Raw genomic sequence first — 19,790 nt, forward strand, 5'->3', positions numbered from 1 at the left:
TATGCTGGGGAAACGTTAAGAGCTGCTCCATAAGCATAAGCATTATTGAACCCATCCAGAAATATTTGATTTGAGGAGGGTTTTGTGTGTTTTTTCTATTGTCACTACTAATACATATGTGACACAACTTATTTCAATGTCCTCATTCTTATTCATGTTTCTGATATATTTTTGTACCCTGTATGCCAGGGGGTCTCAAACTCAACTTACCTGGGGGCCGCTGGAAGTAGAGTCTGGGTGAGGCTGGGCCGCATCAAGCGGTGGTGGTGGGCCGCTCATCCCGCGTGGCTCCCGGAGGCCGGCCCGGGTGCCGCCGGCGCTTTGAAGGCCGCAGGGCCCCTCCCCCGTGCCCTGCCCAGCCCGGCAAGTGGCCCGCGGGCCGCGAGTTGGAGACCCCTGCTGTATAATTTCATACTGGAAAAACTTCCAAAGGAAATATTACAAAAATTAAAAATGCATCCCAATACAATATACTGCAATATAATCAATCAAAAGTATATATGTATATGTGGGAGGGATGGCAAATGCGTAAGCCATGAAATTGGTCTTGGGTTATACTCTTAGGATAAATGTACGCATTCAAATTGTGCTCTGTTAGATATTTAAATGGTTTCAAGTTGCATCTCAGATCATTCCAAGGGTTTCTGGAAGAAGAAGAAAACCATGGCTGAGCCTCCATTTCTGAAATATGAAATCTGTTTGTTATGCACAAGTACTTCTATCCTTAGGTGAAACACAGATTCTTACATAGGTGGAAAGCAGCAGTACAGAGTAATTACACAGTTTTTATATTGGCAAAACTGGACATAATTATTAGGGAGCAATTCTTTGGTCCATAAACAGTGACTGAAAGATGACAAGATATTTTGGATTCCCAGATCCAAAGTCAGAGATAGTTCTCCAACTTCAGAGATGGAAATTGGAGCACCAATCCTCCACCCCTACCCCATCTCAGCAGGCATGGAAAGAACTGCACTGGCACTTCAGGGTTGGGAAAGCATTCTGGTGGGCAGGGAGAGAAAGAGAGTGGAGAAGTCAGGATATGAGCAATACTGAAATTTCTTCAAATCTCCTTCTCCCCCCCCCCCCCATGAGATGGGCCAACTAGGTGGGTGAAGACACCATATCTGGTGTCAAATGCAAGGTGGAAGATCATTTCCACTCCTGTTTCTACAGGGTGCCTGTAAGCCTCTATATTCAGGGGCTTCTGGACACTGTGGTAAATAAAAGGTAAATAAATTAAGTAAAATTAGATAAATAAGATTATAAAAGGAAGCCACATATGGTAACTTTCTATAATAACTGAAGGATTATTGAAAGGATAAAGTCTTATCTTCATAGGTTATGGGATCATCTTCCTCCAGTGCCAGAGCCCATTGTTGAACAATTACATTTGGTATTTTATGTAGAACATTAAATATAAACATTTTGGCTGGGTTCAGGCAAGATGACAAGCCATGGGAGGGTTTGTTTGTTTTTTTTACCATTGTTGATCTGTCATGTCGTCCAAACCCAGTTGTGGTATTTCACCAAGGTAAGTTTGGTCTTTAGAAATCACAGTAAGAAACAATGGCTTGTTCTATGGTTTCTCTGGGTTGAGGATGTTCTGAACTCCACCTTTGTGTTGAAAACAAGTTTGGGGCATATAACTCCTCTGCAATAGGGTTACAGTGCTGAAGAAAACAGTAGCTGTTGAAACTCCCTTATACAAACACATTTTCTTATTGAATATAACAGGAAGTCTAATGGGCTAAGACAGAGAGAGAGCCATTCATTAATTAAGACCTTATATCAGGCATTCACTATTATTGTTAGGTTGGATATGCCCGAAAAATGGCACCTGCTACCAATAGCCACATCTTCCATGAGAATGAAAAGGGATGATCAAATGGTGTATTCATTGCCTATCCTGAAGCCACCCATGCTTCCCTAAATCTCCCCTGGAGGTTTGGAGAATCCTCAAGAGCAGATCTGGAAAACAGAGCAAGAAGTCTCCTTGTGCTAAGATGGATTTAGCTCCATATATCCTACTTCAGAGGGGATAGCCCTCTGTTTGAAGGGCTGTCCAGTCCAAATCTGGTTTAAAGATAATTAATCATTCACAAGTGTGGAGGATAGTGCTCTCAAAGCTGCTCATCAGCCATCAGCATCTGGATAGCAGAATGACCAGGTGTACTGTTCACAGTTTCCCCACAATGATGGGATGCATTACATATATAATTAAATTGTAATGATTTCTAAATAGAGATTATATATAAATAAGCACTGCAAATTTTATGAAAATTGATGCCCTTAGGGGCAACACACTTCCTCTTTTATATGTATAAATGGCCATGCTAGTTAATATAGATCCATAGCTGGGTTCTTAGTCATATTTGAAATTAGCATCTTGTGTTTATTGATTTATTTGATTTATACTTGATTTACTTATTTGTATTTTCTTACAAATAATTTACAAAGCAGCTTATGTTGCATTTTATTGCTCACCTTTTTAAACCTGATGTTTTGATATTATTTTGCTATTGGAAATGACCTTAGCAAACTGAAAGATGGAGAATAAGTCCTTTAAATTAAAAAATATTGAAATTGCACTGGCTTGCGTCCATATATGCCCTCCCGCCCCTTGAGATCAGCAACAGATGCCCTTCTCTGGGAATCCTCTGTGAATGATATTAGGAGGGTGAGTACCTGGAGGAGGGCTTTCTCTGCGGTGGCGCCCCATCTATGGAATGCGCTCCCCAGAGAGGTCCGCCATCGTTATTTGTTTTTTGGCGCCAGACTAAGACCTTTTTATTTAAAACTTATTTTAATTGTAAAATTATTTGTATTTATAGGATTTTAAATTTTTAGCCGAGATGCACCGGGGATTTTTAAATAATTTTTTAATTGTTATATTGTTATTATTTATGTATTTATGTATTTTGTTTCTGTTGTGAGCTGCCCCGAGGCTTCGTTGCGTTGGGGGTGGCATAAAAAATGTTTTAAATAAATAAATAAATACTTGCTTGAAGTAATTCCTTTAATTTGGGAGTGGCCTTACTTGCATCATAATAACATTACCACAGAGAACACGAACTAAGTGAAATTTTACTTCTCAGAAATAAATGTGTTAATAAGGGCAGGGGCAGGGACATCCAACGAAACTGAACTGTTTTGAATTTGGCAGTTTCTTGTGTTCACCAAACAAAAGCTTGGGCTGAAAACAAATCCCACTTGTAGATCATTGGTGGAAGTTTGTGGGAGATATGAAGGTAAAGAACTGAAATTATGAAGTGAAGTCAAGATGGCTTCTTTAAAATCTGAGTATCTTTCACTGGCTTTGACAGTTGAGCAGATGTAATTTGGGACTCTTTGGTCCAGGCATTCATGCCTCACATTCCAACAATACTTTCCCTCTTATTTAATCTGCTGGAATCTTCTGTGTATTAGTTGCCTCAAATGTGGTTTCATGTGGAAAAGTTGGTAGGACCTTAATTTAAATGAACAGCTCTGAGGTGGTGAAATGAAAGGTGTTTGTTCTTCTCAGCTGGTCTCCTAAAAAGCTCAGTTCTTCCAAAGCTAAGCAACAATATAAAATGCTCAATAATTCTTTTAAGCATTTAAATTAGTTTTGCTCTTCCTGTGAGTAATTCTATGTGATTAAGATTATATATACACTTGTCGATTATATATACACTTGTCTAGAATGTTATTGTGTACAAAAATGCAAATAAAAATATTTATTCTAGTTTATTTATTCTCCTGTTATATGCACATGGAAACTCACGGGGACACTTGTACAGAATTTAGCTTCCTTTTGATGAGGAAATGCTGGATACTTTTGGTGGCTCTGTAATAGTTGGCTGATTTAACAGTGTAGAAACAAAGCATAAATACCAGATGACCATTTCTTGCCATTAGCTTGCATTGATAACAACAATTATTCTAGACTATTAGCAAGCCGCTTCTTTTAAAGGAAGGATGAATCTTCAGGACAGAATGAGTAGAGCTTTTTCTTGTGAATTTAAATGAACTATCCTTGAAATGAAGGCTTACCAGCGCTGAGTATGTTTTCAAGAGCTATTGCTTTGTAGCTCCTGAAAACAAGACACACTGATCCCAGCTTCTATTACGCAAGCCGGACGTCAACTGAATGCAGCTCTGCCGACAGGCTTCTGCCACCCCAGCTCTTCTCACCTGTAGGACTTTTCACCTATTGAGTCTGACTATCCCAATTTCTACAGCAGGAACAGCTTTTCAGTGTAGGCAGAGCACTGCATCTTAAAGGAAGCCAAGGAAATTCAGCAGGCTAACTATACCTTGCACAGACTTATGCATGAGAACCATCAGGCTGGGCCCAAGGGATCTCCCTACATTGTCTAGTCATTGGTGTCATCTTCATGTCCTTGCTTCACATTAAGGACTTGTGTTGCTATTCCCTATATTTGTTATGCAATACCAAAAGTAAGTTTTGGCAAAGCGCTTCTATGGGGGCAACGTAGAAGAACTTCCTTGGCCCTGTCAGGCTCACACTAGCCAGGGCAGAAGGGGAGGAATGATTGGAATTCCTCCAATAAGAAATTTGCTACTCTAGCTGCGGGCCTGTTGTAGTTCTCCCCTTCCCATTCCTTAGATACTTGCAGCAGATTTTAAGGTGCCTAAGAAGGACCTAGAATTTTTTTTAATGGATATTCATTGTTTGAATATTTGCTAGCCATTTACCAATTATCCTTATTCAACATCTCATGTATTCCATTTTTAAATAATTGACAGTATTTTATCAGTGCTATGCAATCATATTTTGTTTTAATCGTATTTCAGAGTTGTTTTTGTTTATTATTTGACCATATTTGATCATGGATTTTACATGTCTACTCAGTAAAACATTTATGTCAAAGGTTATGTTTTGTTCTGTTTATTTGGTTTGCATATGCTGAATTCTTTAAATGATCAACCTTTATATGGATTTTGACAGTCTCTTTCCTGTTTATCAGATTTTAAGTTTTTTATAATGACCAATGGCCCATACTAATTTATACGCCATGTACTTGTGCAAGTATACTTGATTTTGAATTGCATTTTGCGATAATATTTCAGCAGTGCTATTACAACCTACTCCCGAACTATTTGATTTAGAACAATCCTGTGGTCCCTTGTAAGGGCCGGGACATGGGCAGCAGGCAGTTCTGGTTGGAATGCTGGGACCAGGGCTTCGGTGCGCGGTGGAGTCCTGTAGCAGGTTCAGAAGGCCTGAAGCAAGAGGCATGTTTATTTAACAGTCCAGAGTCAAAGCCAGGCAGACGATAGAGACAAACAAACACAGTCCAGGATGTCACAATCCAAAGCACAGTCCAAAAGCCAAGTTCCAGAAAGATAGTCACATTTGAGAGCAATGTGAGGTCAGGGAGGATGGGTTCCTGGAATCAGGGTCAGATTGGAGGCAAGGATAAGAAGCAGGGACAGAAGCTGGAGCTGGGGCAGGAATCAGGCAGGCAAAGCAGGTCGGCTGGAACCTAGATTCAGGCCAGGCCGGAACATGAGGAAGTAACCAGGACAACTCATGTTGCTGTGGCAAAGAGCAGTAGTGCAACCTTTTATGCTGCTATCCAGGGGTTCCCGCTGTCCCTTGGTGTTCCTGGTTCTGCAGGCACTTGCAGGGTCAGTCAGGCTCTGATCCTAACACTCCTAGGTAATGTCTGAGGGGCCATAGGATACTGGGGATTCCCCCACCCAAGTCTGGATTCAGTGCTCAAAGCTCAGAATGAAGAGTAGGAGATCCAGCCCTGCTCCCCCACCCAAGAAGAAAGAGCCAGGCTGGCTGCCCTTCACAGTTAGAAAAATAACCTCAAGAAAGGAGGCTTCAAGAGGTAGAGAGGCCAGGATACAAGCTATCTGAGGACTTTCTAGCCTCCTTCCTGTGCTCTCCAAAGCTGCTTCCCTAGGTGGGCAAAAAAGCCTGTCTAACAAAATCGGCAATCTGTGGGAGGACAAGGAGGCAAAGATGGCCTCTACTCCTCCAGCCCTGCATTAGGTGGTCAGAAGCCTGCAGGATCCGAGTTACTTACTTTGTCAATATAATAAAGGTACATTTGAGCATTGGCTACCTATTTGCTGCATAGGTATGCAAGATATTTAGTATTTGATCACTAACAACTTGCAAGATTTCACATCTGATATCTACCAAACCAAAGCAGTCAATAAACATCCAGCCCAAAGCATTTAAATCTGTGCAACTGAAGTAAAATATGTTTTAAATAATTTAAGATTTGACGTTTTGCAGTCAAAACTTCATTTAAGGAAGGAATTTGACATGAATTTGCAGGCTAGACACAAGGCAAAAATGCTGTCAGAGCAATCTGACAGTGGAACCAGGTGCCAAGAGAGGTCATAGACTCTTCCACACTAGAGCCATTCAAGGCAAAACTGGACAGTCATCTGAGTGGGATGGTGTCTTGCACCAGCTGGAGGTTGGACCCGATGGCCTTCTTGGCCCCTTCCAACCCTACTATATTGTGCATCTATGAATTCTGTGTTGGCACATTTCAAATATTTGTGAACATTCAAATCATCAGTGGAGTACATTGACTAATGTCATAGCACACGATTCTGCAAACACAAATGTGGAGACATGTGACTCTTCTGATGAAGGTGGACTATCAGTCTCAGAGAGCACAGCAAATGGTGAGGGCTGCGGGGAGTTGCAGTTCACCAATATCTGTAGGGCCACACATTCCCCACCTCTGTTGTATGGTATAGCCCCTCGTCCTGGTATAACTGCACTGCTTTGGTCATGTGAACATCAGCATGAATAGATAATGTACTTCATTATATGCTGTCAGTGTCAACAGTGTCCAGAGTCACAATAATCATTTTGCCGTTCAATAATATACCACCGTGTGTAACTGTGGGCACAATCCTTGACATTTTTAGAGAGAAAGAAGTCCCACCATTGCCAGAATTCTGTCTAAACACGGATAGAATTGCCCCCTTAGTGACTCTTTAATGAGCTCCTTGTAGTATAAATAAGTGTGAGATCCATTAAGGCTACAACATTATGCACACTTACACAAAGTCCCAGTGGAAGCATTGGGGTTTACTTCAGTGGAGGCATGCATAGGATTGCACTGGGAGAAGTACTGAAACTTAACATCTGAGGTACAGTAATTCAGTTATCCTTTCAAGTTTGAAATAAGGCTCATTTTAAAGTTGCCTTTTTCAGCTGTTGATTCATAACATTCCATAGATGCTTTTCCTGTACTTTTTTTTGCCAGGGGAAGGCTTGGAATGCTACTGGTACTACAGTTTGAGGAATGTGAGATAGTTCAAGACATCAGACACTTCTAAAAATTTGGAAAGAAGCTTTAAAGAGAACAGCAGGTGATAGGACTTGTTATGCTAATTCCATTTCTGGACATCTTGAAACCTTCACTTAGTCTGACCTCCAAGAGTTATGGGTTTGGCTTTTTAAAAATCTGCATTTTCAAGATATCTAGAATCATAGCAGAATTCAATCTTCTGCAAGCATTTCCACAAATGTTTATTATTACATGATAGTACATCCATATCCCATCCTTTTCCCTTTGGTAAGGAACCCAAAGTGGGTTACAAAGTTCTCTCTTTCTCGTTTTTATCTTCACAACAGCAAGCCTGTGTTAGGTCAGCCCAAGAGTCAGTGATTGGCCTGAGGTCATCCAGTGAGCTTCATGGCCAAGAGAGGACTTGAACCCGTATCTTCTTGGTCCCAGTCCAACACTTCAACCCCTACAGCAAACCAGTTCAGAGGCAGCCTTTCTAGCAGAATACATGGAACCACTGTTGGAAATGGCACCCTGAGATCTAATATGAGGATGGGCAATCTGTAACTCTCCAATGTTTTGGCTACGGCTGATGGGAGTTGTAGGCCAAAATGTCTGGAGGCCACCCCTACCCTAGTATATAGTAACACTTGGCTCCTGATAGTATGTTTAGTACATGGGGCAGGTAGTGGGGGAAAAGAAACTACAGTGAAACAATATTCTGTCCAGAGGCAAGTGTGATTGCATGTCTGGAAGGGTCTGGTGAGAAGTTATCACCGTGTCTCCAGGGACCTGGTGTGGTTCCCTGTATGCCATCAAAGCCAAAGGCTCCAGAGCATAAATTTGGAGGCTAATGTCACCATTCATCTTCATTGTTTTTGTCTCTTTTGTGCCTTTGTGATTCCCACTTCTAGCTTGGGCCCTGTTCTGTGTAAAGAACCACACATGAGCAGATGTAGGCAGCTTTTTAAAATTATTTTTGCCTGAAATATTGTTTCTAAAGGAGTTTTTACTCCAGTTTTTGCTTGCTAGCCCTTTGCCCTTTCCTTTTGGTAAACAATATCACCTCTTCCAACTGACAGTGGCACTTTATTCTAATTAAGCCTTAGTGCTAAGTCCAGAGTTTTCCTGTTGAATATTGCTCCTGTTTAAAGCTTGGGTCTAGGGCTTTGGACACAGAGGCTGCGTTCACACCCTGTGGTTCCTGAATGGCATGGTTTCTTACCTGGGCGAGGTCTGTGAATTGCGTGGTAAATTTCCACTCTTGCTCTTCTGCTGGCAGCAGGTATCCCATCAGCCTTTGTGGCTGAAATTTAAATCCAGGGTGCACTGCTCCTGCCTGCGTTGCCATTGGGCTACACACTCTCCTCAGTCGACTGCTCCTTTTTTCCTGCTCCGCAGCCAGAGCAGCCATTTACTCACTCGAGGAGCACTTTTGCTTCCCACATGCTGCCGCAGGGCTGCCTCCCCGTGCAGTCATGCACCCACAGGGCACCTGTGCAGGCAGGCTGTGCCCACCCCACCTGCCATAGAAGCAGCCGGCATCGTCCTGTGCCCCATCCCCTCACCTTCGTCTGCACAGCCATGCACGGAGGTGGCTCTGGCTGGCACCCCCTCTTTGCCCTTCCCCACAGCCAGCCCTCCCCACAAGGACCACACAACTGTTACAAATCGTGTCTACTGCTGCAGCATCGTGGGCCTCGGGTCTAGGGAAAGAGTGGCTGTGCCAGGGAGACACATGCATGCTTAGGGCCTGGTTACCTGAAGGAGCATCTCCTTCCATATGTGTGCATGTACTGTTCCCCGCTCTGCACAGCTTCCCACCCCATGCTAGCAGGTATCCAGCCACTGGGTGCAGGTGCCCTCCTTCCACTGTTTAGCATGCCTGCCACTGCGTGCTTTTGAACTGCACGGACATATGCTTACACATCTGTGCACAGAGCTAACCTGCAACAATGTCCTGGGGGCTCTGAGAGTCGCATGTGGGGCTGTGTGGGGGAAGCATCTTTTCCATGGCCCCATCCACCACCCCCACATCTCTCTCCAGGACTGGCAGGAAACCCTAAGGGGCACTCTAGAGTGGCTACTGCTAGGAAGCCCAGGGCATCCATACCAGGAGAAAGACTCCAAACTACCAGTGGAACTTCTCCCAGATCCACTGGGAAATTGCAGCGCGGGTCTCTTGCACTCACACCTGGAAGCAATGTGTGCCAGCGAGTTCAGGGTCGGGGAGGCGACAGCAGGGCTTGTTGGCACTCAGTAATGGCTAAGCCCTAATTACAGTTTTACTATTAGGGATATCATATTCTGGCCACCCAATCATTCTGCTTTGCCCAAGTGCCAGCTTGGTTAAGTGCTGCCCAGCTTCTTTTTTGAAGTCAGAGCAGTGCATGGGAGCTCCTGGGAAAGACAGACCCAAATTGATAGGCATTATTAATGTGAAATATATTGTTGTCCAGGAAGAGTTTATTTCAGATGCCAGGATGCAGTGCACCCCTTCCAATATTTCAGAGATGAAATTAGGAACATTCCCTTCCAGTCTTCCTCAGTCTGGTACCTTCTTGATGTGTTGGACTACAGTGCCCATCAACCCAGTGACTGCAGAATTATTAGACTCCTTGGGGGATGATATCCCAACACATCTGGTTGGGAAGGCTGCCCTGTTCTCACACCAAGAAGCCCTCCTGAAAATCTCCCACAGCCACCGTTACAAAAGCTTCTCGTCGGTCTTCCCTGCGTTGTTTGCATCCACTCTACCATTCCATGTTCTTTACTGTTTAAAAGCCAGCAGGGGATTCTGCCCCCTTTTGGATACTGGAAATGCATAATGTATCCATCTGGTTTTCAGTAGTTCCAAATACAGATCACAGTGTGTGACATGGGAAGCTGTATGCTGTGAGATCTTTAGTGGCACATGCGTTACTCACAGAAGCACTAGACTGATGAGTTCCCACACCCTCCACTCTACTGAGAGAGACAGAGAGAGGACTGACCTCTAAAAAGGGACCATTCCAACAACCCACACTAATAACCTTTTAACCAGGCACTCCCCGAAGCAACAGAAAGACCCTTGGTAAATAGAAACGGGGTGGAGAGTCAGGAAACTTCTAGAAGAAATTATGATCACAGAATCGCCCTCCCTTATTCGCCGAGTTTTATGGTCTGTCCATGCTGTCTCCTCCCACCAGTGTTTTCTCTTTCCCTTTCTATTGTCTTTTCTTCACACACACACACACACACACCACCACCACCAAGAAGATAAAAGGTGGAATAGCCACAACAACAGTTGTGCGTAACTAGCTGCCAGGTGCACTGTGGATTGTTCCACAAGCTACCCACCTTGGATAGCTGGTTTGCAGGGTGGGTTGCCATGTAATGCAAACTCCCCAGTGCCTTTGGACTGGAAGTCCTTGGAGTCCCCTAGTCTTTAATTTATAGCATCCTACATGAGAGTTGGCCCAAGAAGTTTTGCTGCCCCCAGATGGCTGCACTTTGCCACTTGAGAGGTGATGCTATGCATTGTCAGGCCTAGGGTCACCCTGTTTCCTCCTTTGCACAGGACAGGCCTCTGTGCAAAGGACTATCCAGTTCAAGTCTGGGTTAAGGACTGAGAAATGGGGGCAGAGAACTTGAAGTCACTCATTGATGGCGCTTGAGCAGGAGATGTAGCAAGCACACCCATCCCTTGGCTTCAGCCTTTCCTCCTCAGCTGAGACATGCTGTTTCTCTGTTTACATGACAGTAATTCTATCTAAACTTGCATAGATACATATATATTAGTCTGTGTAACATATTACCTAAATGTATGTCCCCATTTTTCTCTCTTTAGGGGACGCATCCTTTCCCTGTGACACAAGAAGGGCCAGGCTAGTCAGATGAAGGATGCTGGACGCATCCCTTGGAGCCAGCGCTGCTTCACTGGCACCCCTAAAAGAATGACCATGCCAGGCAAATGCCGAGATGGGTTATGCAGCTGCAACAATGCTGCTCTTTTGGGATATCACTCAGAACTATGCCATCTACAAGAGCATTCCTACAACGTTTCTGAAATACTAATGATCTATAACAGTTATGACCAGGTGCCAACCCCAACTCTGTTATCGTACTACAAGCCTTCATCTGGAAACTTCTGAGACCTAGTTTTAGAACATGCTCATTTGGTAACTTCAGCAACTTCTTTTAGTTTCCTAATACACATCTGAGCTGTATTAGACCAGGCACAGACATTCAAACAGAAGTTGCTGTTCATTTCTAGATGGAGATAAATGTAATCTGTATTAATGCACACTTACGTTTAAGACGGTTGGTTGGAGGACAACCCTGAATATTGGCTGAAAGAGGAGGATAAAAGCAAGGACAGAGATTCTTCTATGGCAGGGTGCAGATCCTCCTTCAGCCCAAAGACCAGGTTCTACGACAGAGAAGTTCCTGGGGCACCCCTTCCAGGGGAAAGTGGGGCCACAGGCGAAAGGGGCAGACCAAAAAACCAGACCTGCAGCATACTGAAGTTAGTGGCATTAACTAAAGCTTAGGAAAAGCATGTCAATTGTTTAGAACAGGAAAAAACTGCCTGAGAGCTGGTAAACCAACAAACAGTCAGTGATCCTGGGAAGAGGAATGAGGCTAAGACAAGGGGGTCTGACCCAGGTTCTGCATCCCTGTTTATAGGATGAGCAAAATTAATGCATGAACATAATTTTACAGGTGTATTTTTAAATATCTTAAATAAACCCTAAATACTTTTGCCTATTGGTCATTTTTATTTTGGATTGCAATTTGAACCTTTTTGCACAATTCACACATACTGCATATAAATGATATGAATAGACAATTTGCTTTGGTTTCTTATATTTGAAAATGTCTTTGGATGAAATGATTCAGTTGAAGATCCTGGTCCATTCTCTAGGAGACCAACAAGTGTTTTTGCACTGTGTTGCACGATAAGTTATTCAGGTGCCTTCTCATTTGTGGACCAAGAGTTGGTCTATCCCGAGGTCAGATCAGGCAACAGGCACTTGGCTAGACTGAGAGCAATGTTATACATTTTGCAAATGACCAAAAGAATCCAGGCCATGTTTAAATTATGAACCAGTTTGGCAGTTTACATGGTGCCAAAGTTGTTAAGGAACTCAATAATATCTATTGCCTAATTCTTGCCAAAAGAAAAAAACACACTCAATAATCATTTGTCTAAACTAATAAATGGTTCACAAATTTGGCTGATGTCTTGTATGTAGCCACACTTTCTGCAGGCATCAAGGTGTCCCGAAACACTTCTTGAAGGAGCTTTGGGGAAAACAATCTGGAAATAATTTGTTTTGGATGCTATAACAACCTTCCCCCCAACCTGCCCCCATCCCATCCCCACTGTCAATTGTGAACTTGATAATGTTTTCATTCACAATCAAGGTACATGCATAAGGAAACAGTTGCTCCAGTAGTCTGGAAGAGATGCTCAATCTTCAGATCTTCAAGATTATCATAATTTCCCCACCTTCCATAATCTTTTCAGAAAAGTTTGGCATGATCTGCCAGATTTACTGATATGTTTTTCACTTTAACAAAAACCAGGCAGGTGGTCGTTGTGGTATAGATATTTTTCTGTATTGCCATAACTTTTAAACTGTTGTACAGTTCCTGAAGATTTCTTAAGGGTCCAAAGCCCCTTCCACCATCTTTAGGACTAGGCCAGGGAGATGCTGGTTGGCCCATGAAGTAATTGTTGCTGCAAGCTTGCACCTTTGCTGGAATGATGGCAGTGCTGTGAGTGTGGGCTAGAAAAAGGCATTCTTCTTGTTTCTTACCTAGTACAGGAATATCCTATAGTTTTGTTCTTCTTAACAACATGCTTTGGAACGTTAATAGATTTCTCCGCAGGTCCCAATTCTGTTCTTGTCCACATCCTTTATGGCTTTGTGTTGGGGCTGGCTATTAAGGGTGTGAAACAAAGCGGACCCGCTGTGAGTATACCAAATCTGCGATGTAAAGCACGAGGTTGACACACGTGAACACCGCAACAACCATCTGGCTGTCCCAGGGGCACGAGGCTCTGGAGCACTGGTGTGGGCGGTGTGGCGAGCCGTATTTACGGTCGAAGAAGAACACCGGCCAGATCACCGCCGCACTTGTGTACATCAGAACAGCCACGAACGTGTAGATGACCACGAAGCGCTCCAAGGGGCACCTCAGCGTCGATGTCCTTCCCGTGATGCTGAGGGCCACCACCACCACCGTCACGGCAAAGCAGAAGCTGTAAACAGCCACACACCACTGGGTGGCTGCATGCCTCTGGTACTGGCTGCCGTTTACCAGAGCACCGAAGATGATGCAGGCGACAAAAGCCTGGACGATTTTCAAGAGGCCCGAAGCAGTGGCCATGTAGCTGCTCACCTGCCCTGGCTTGGCCCTGGAAAGAAAGACCTCTGCAGCGTAGGCGAAAAAGAGAAGCCCCGCAAAAACGCTTGCAGCTATGCGGAAGTCTCTCACCTCACATCCGCTGGAAGTGCAGCCAAACTGGACGTAAAGTGGGTAGATCACAGCAGCCGTGACGGACATGAGGGTGGCGAGCATGGCGAAAGCAGCCGTGAAGTTTCCCCAGGAGATGCTCAGGCAGCTGTGCAGGTGCGTGACCTCGCAGGTGATGATAAAGAGGGTGACAGCGAAGCAGAAGCACCAGACAGACATGCAGAAGGTGCCGTAGGCTGCACTGAATCCCCCCCGGTGGGCCACGAGGCTGAACGTCGTGCATCCAAAGGCTGCCTGCAGCAGCCGGGCCACTCCCACCCGGGAGGTCACCGCAGCTGTGTTCAGGTAGGTCCCCCTCGAGCTCTCCATCGCTGGTTCAGAGCACCCGGCGCTCCTTTCGCGGCTGGAGGGCTGCCTCTCCTCCAGCCCCACCGGAGGCCGGCGGCGAAGCAAGAATAAGCCTCCTATCCCTCCACTGCTATCGTAGCTGGCTGCTATTTATGCTGCAGAGCATGCATTTCTGGCAGCTTGTTGAGACAGCCTCGCCTTTGCAGTGAGAGTATTGACCTGCCTTCTGGTTTGCTGCAGTTATGATCCATCAGCCCTGCCGCGCCAGGGTCTGCACAGCGAGTGCTCTTTATGCATTCCCGTCACTCTCTTTCCTCTCCTTCCTCCTCCGCTGATCTTTCTGCCGAGTGGCTAAGAGGACATTGGTTTCGTCTCTCACTCGTGCAGCTGTAGCTCTTTAACTATGTTGCTGCAAGTGGCCAGTGTATAAATAGGAAGCTATATTAATAGACTTATCTGGCATGAACTGGACTGCCGGGCCTGTGCAGTCATGATGAGCTAGACATCATTTCGGCTAGGGCTACTTTACATGACATGACTTCATAATTTCTCACTGGGTTCAGACAACAGGAAAAGACACATTCATTGACGAATATTTGTTAACCACCCAGAGAGTCTTGGCTATTGGGTGGTGTGTAAAGCAACTTTGTATTGGTACTCAGTGAAAGAAGGAAATCAAGATAAATTAAGAATAAGTTTGGATTCCTGTATTCACACAAGAGGGGCAGCTTAACTTGGAAAGAAAAACACATTGAAAAATAACATGATAATAATAAATAACAACAACAACACAGTGACTGAGAAACAGAGGAGCCACACCATGAAGCCTGTCTGAAGGAATGTGGAGAGGAGAAAAAGAGAAGCCAAATGTTGCAACACCCAGGAGAGCTTCGACTGAGCAACCTGCTCCAAGAATGGCTGGGATCAGAATAAAACCTTTTATGCTTCAGTCCAAAAGCCTTTCCTCGGACTGAGCCCCTTTCCCCAGAATGAAAGCTTTCAAGGACAGGCCTCTGGCCTGGAGCTTAGTAGTCGTCTATCTTTTCAAGAGCTCACGCTGAACATGCTGTCAGGTTTAGTGAACCAGTGTCACAGAGTGTAGAACGCTTAGAAATGGGTATGTCGACCCAGTGGTAGAGCAAGGCTTGGAGACTGCAGTGGCTGGCTCAAGGGTCTGGCATCCTGACCTTGCTGGTTTTGGGTTTTGCAGTGGTGCTCTTGAGCCTTCTGCCTCTGCTTTTGGTTCAATTATTCCTCAGTCTCCAAGCTGGTATCCCGGTTACTGATGGCCATGAGAGCAGATCAGTGTGCGGAACCTTAGGCCTGCCGACAAAGTCTAGGTCTCGGGGGATCCCATTTGCAAGGTCTCTTAGGTGGCAGCAGTAGTCATTCCAAGCTAAAACAAAAGGGTTGGGGGTCATCCTATATACAAACATTATGAATTGGAATCAGCAGCAGCACTGAAAAAAATCTGCTTGTACACCTAGGTGTGATCTGATCAAGCTTGGCTGAATCAGTCCAGGGATGAAAAATGCATTCAGTTAGCTACCGAACATTGCCAGATCAGGTCTTGTGGCCTGACCTACAATGTTATTAAGTGAAATCATGTTGCTGTCACTTTTCCTGCCTTGACTTGGGCAGGGATTTTTTTTGGAAAGAACCATGTCCTTCATTGCCAGCTCTTGCAGGAATGCACTGAGCCTGCTAACACCTTCATGGTAAGTTTGAAATAATTAACAGTTGCAAAATTGCCCCTAGTATTACTCAGGGTGAGACAGTAGATTTTTATAGTATCATTAAAGGAGCGGAAACTGTCAATTATTGGTTATTTTGCCAACTTTAAGAGTGCCATTAGAGTTTCTGGTTTTGAATCTCGATTGTCTTATGCCCCCTATTGAGTGACAACAATATTCCTTAATATTGAATCAGAGATTCAAATATAGGTAGAATAACCTCAAGTCTATTTTCAGTTCCCATATTTTAAAGCCCATCCTCTCCTTGTGAACAACTGACTCATGATTCTAAAACTTTTGAGTTTAGCTAGACACACCAGGAGTTATTTGCCACTACATTTAGCCATCTCTGTCATTGAAAGGGAACGTGTTGTGCTTCTGAACTTGTCAGAAACTGTTTCCTGAAAATAAATTGTCTGTTCTAGTCTCTGTAAATCCCTGAGAGTCTGAGCTATATGCATTGCCAGAAAACCTGCCCCATGACAAACACTGGAAGTGAGCACGTGGGGAGAAAACCCAGGCATCTTTACCTCCTACACTGACAAGATTCTCTTTCTTTTGTCCGAGGTTTAGAGGAGGTGAATTGGCTTTCTGTCATCATGCACTTTGTTATTTGACTTAAGCCCCCAGTTGGATTGGAAGGCAGAATCAGAATACAATGCATACAATTTTGCAGTGGGATGTTTCAGTGCAAATTCTCAATCAGCAGCAGCTTCTTCTTCCAAAACCAGTTATTGTTGACAGAATCAGCATACAGTACTTACTTGTATTATACAGATACTTTCCATGGAATCTTAATGTGTAGTACAGTTCCTTTCTCTTTTCTATTGCCGGTTTAAAGGAAAAGATAATCTAGACAATACTAGAAGCCCATGACTGGAAGATAAAAAGGTTGTTCTTTGAACAAATGTAACCATGAAGAGGAGCTTTTGCTAAAAGGGCATTGGAACTTTTCAATAAGCAGCAATTTGAGATGCTCCCTCTATGTTCCTTCTTGCATTTTCTGTGAACACAGGCCACCCACTCCACCTCTGACATACTTTTCCAAACGCACTGGCTCTGTCAAGGCTGTGGGAAAGAGGCAGGAGATGATTAAAATTTAGAACTACTTCTCCTTTATATTCTATTCAGACATGTTAGCACAAGCTGGCACAACTTAAAACTTTGGAGGGGGGGCTGATTACAACTATTTTTGTGCCCTGCTGGGAGAACCTCAAGCACCCAGTGTTTGTGGCCTTCCTGTTCACATCTTGGTGGAAACATTTAAAACCTGTTCCAGCATATCAAACATTCAGTTGGGTTATAAGCAACTTTTGCATTATTAGATCCTGTGTGTCACATTCTATAAGCATGTTGTTCTTGCTATAATTAATTTGCATCAATGTAACATTTTAATTAATACAAAGCATAGGTAAAGGATGAGAATGCTAGTGTCATTGCTACTACATCAATCCATTATTCCCTGGACTTGAAAATATGTAGTGGAGTTGGCACCCACTTTTGTCCAGTCTTCAGACTCTCTCAGCTCAGTATTTTTTGAGAGCACTGGAAAAACGGGATGGGGTGTTACAGAGTCAGGGGTACTTACATCTGGGCAGTAGTTTCTTTTTCTCCTTGCAACAACTGACTGTCCATTGTTCTCCCCAAGAATTCCAGAGCCACAATGTTATGTCAAAACATGCCATTCCAAATGGCATTCCTGGGAAGGAAAACAGACCAAGGAGAACCCCCTTTGGGCATGTTATGCCTTGACTTAGTGAAATTACAGGGGCTTTCCATGGGAGAATAATGGCCAGTAGCCAGTAACTCCATTATAAGTGGCAGCAAAAACATTTTAAAAATCCAAAGCTCAGCCACCTGTTAATAGTAACACGCTCCCCATTGTAAAAATTCTCCCCCTGAAAAGGCACTGAAATGTCTGTTTTCACCACACATGAATGGGATCATGTGTTTGGGGAGGTACATTTTACAAAGCCCTAATTTCGACTATAGTGTCTTCAGGGCCCGCCTGCATGAGAAACTCCAAGTGTTTATGATGAAAGGCTGCTAGTGCTAACAGAAGCCATTGTGTAATTATTCCATATTTCTTTCCTTTAAAAATGTTCAGTGGTATGGAAAGCAAGCAAGCAAGCAGATGTGGTGGTGGGAAAGCATGGTAGAATCATGCGGAAGATAAAGCTATGTGAATGAAGCTGGTTGATGGCTCAATAGAATCTTTTTCTGGAGGTCCCTTCCCATAAAGTGTCAACTGCTTTAACAATGAAAGTTGTTTTATGCTGTTGCCCCCATGCTTAATGCAGGGTGTATGTTCGTGGTGTGTGTAGGAATAGACATGGATCAAAATAAGGCTATTAAGAAAACCAAGGATTGAGAAATAGGGATTAAACAGAAACTAGGGGGGGCGGGGAAAGAAAACATGCTGTATTAGTGACTCTGCAGGTTCACAGATGGCCTTAGGCCTTGCTAGCCTCCTTCCTGGAGACGAGGTATCCTCCTCAGAGAATCCCTGCATTTATTGCAGGAGTTGATTTCTGCTTAAATAGCAAGTTCTTCACTCTGTGCCTACAACACATGCCTACCTGCTCCACCTTGGGCACACCTATAGTAACAGAGAATATCTGTTCCTCCAACCGCTTCATAGTACCAAGTCCATGAATCTTAAAATGCATATTGAAGGAAACCTAGCAACGTGCACTTGGGGTTATTCTGTGCTGAATAAAGAAATAGACCAGAATGCAATCCTGTGGCCAAGAGGCAGTGTCTCTGGTGCTATAGGAAGCAGCATATTGCCTCTTCTGCCCAGATAAACAGAACTACTAGTGTGGAGGAGAGCCATTTGTGGATCTTCCACTGAAGAAAGCTTCTGTGCCACAACTGTGACTGCAAGACGAGTTGGAGGGAGGATAGGATGCAAGTGGGCAGCGCGGAAAACTGGATTATGCAATATACTAAACCCTTCTAGTCTCCCCACCACCACAGGGACTCAGAGCACAGTCTGTTGCTTTTTATATTTAAGTTGAGGAACTTAGGCAAGGTCACCTCCATCCTACTCTGTCTTTATTGGTTATTGGCAGCAGGACATAGAACTGGCAGAGGGCCCCTAACTCAAAATGCACCAAACCCATGAGTGTCTTTAAATACGTCCATGTGGTCAAAAGCCTGCAGCAACATGTTTGGGCTCTAGGAACAGAGCTCCCTAACCAGCACTTAGTTTTGCTGTTCATAGTTTGAAGCCAGGGGAGATCTGTGGGCCAGGGCAGCCATACAACCGCCCTTCCCCATCGCTGTGGGCAGCCCTCTGGAGCGGCATGGCAGAAGCAGACAATCCCCTTGGAGGCTATGGGGACATACCATAGCGCAGGCCATGCTCAGGTGGGCCAGCAGGTGGCCACCCAGGCAAGGTAGGTGCAAAGGGACCAACTGTGCCAAAAGGATACATTTCTTTTAAAGCTTTGCCTTCTGCTATTATCACCTGTCCCTAAACAACCCTTATGGTAAATTCACCCTGGTGTGAAAGGTAACCACTTGTTTTCCTTACGGTTGTAAACTACTGGGGTTCTCTCTCTAAGTTTACAGGAGCTTAGGGTTTTGACTCACAAATAGGATTATCGCCTATCTATAGTGATTCATGTGAGTGTAATTCCTGGCTTTCTCACCAACTGAGGCAAATTACATTGACAGGTGGTGGCAAGAATTCTTATTTCACAGTGTAAGGCTACCTGGTAATTGAAAAATTACACAAGGGTGTTTCTCTTTGTTTCTTTTCTATCATGTATTTCAGAAGTCAGAAAGGTTAAGGTTGAGGAAGCTGCAAGCTGGCTTTTAGAACCTACTGATTAAAGCACCAAGCTGGTACCCAGGCTGAACATCTGGGAAGTGCTTGGTGTTGAAGTCTGGGATTTGGAAAAAGCCTCAGTACACATTGTTGATTTAGTCCATATGAACATTTTTTATGGTATAATGTTACAAC

The 19,790-nt window shown here is 44.1% G+C and overlaps 1 protein-coding gene across 1 annotated transcript; it reads right to left on the reverse strand.

Annotated features, from left to right (window-relative positions):
- Window positions 1-11,149: 11,149 nt before the first annotated feature.
- MYADML2 (myeloid associated differentiation marker like 2) lies at window positions 11,150-14,432 on the reverse strand. Its single transcript, XM_044420104.1, has one exon. The coding sequence runs from the start codon at window positions 14,106-14,108 to the stop codon at window positions 13,206-13,208; it is 903 nt and encodes a 300-aa protein (XP_044276039.1). The 5' UTR covers window positions 14,109-14,432; the 3' UTR covers window positions 11,150-13,205.
- Between the last annotated feature and the right edge of the window lie 5,358 nt (window positions 14,433-19,790).

Source organism: Varanus komodoensis, unplaced genomic scaffold, assembly GCF_004798865.1.
Source record: "Varanus komodoensis strain SLA01 unplaced genomic scaffold, ASM479886v1 scaffold11, whole genome shotgun sequence".
Lineage (NCBI taxonomy): Eukaryota > Metazoa > Chordata > Lepidosauria > Squamata > Varanidae > Varanus > Varanus komodoensis.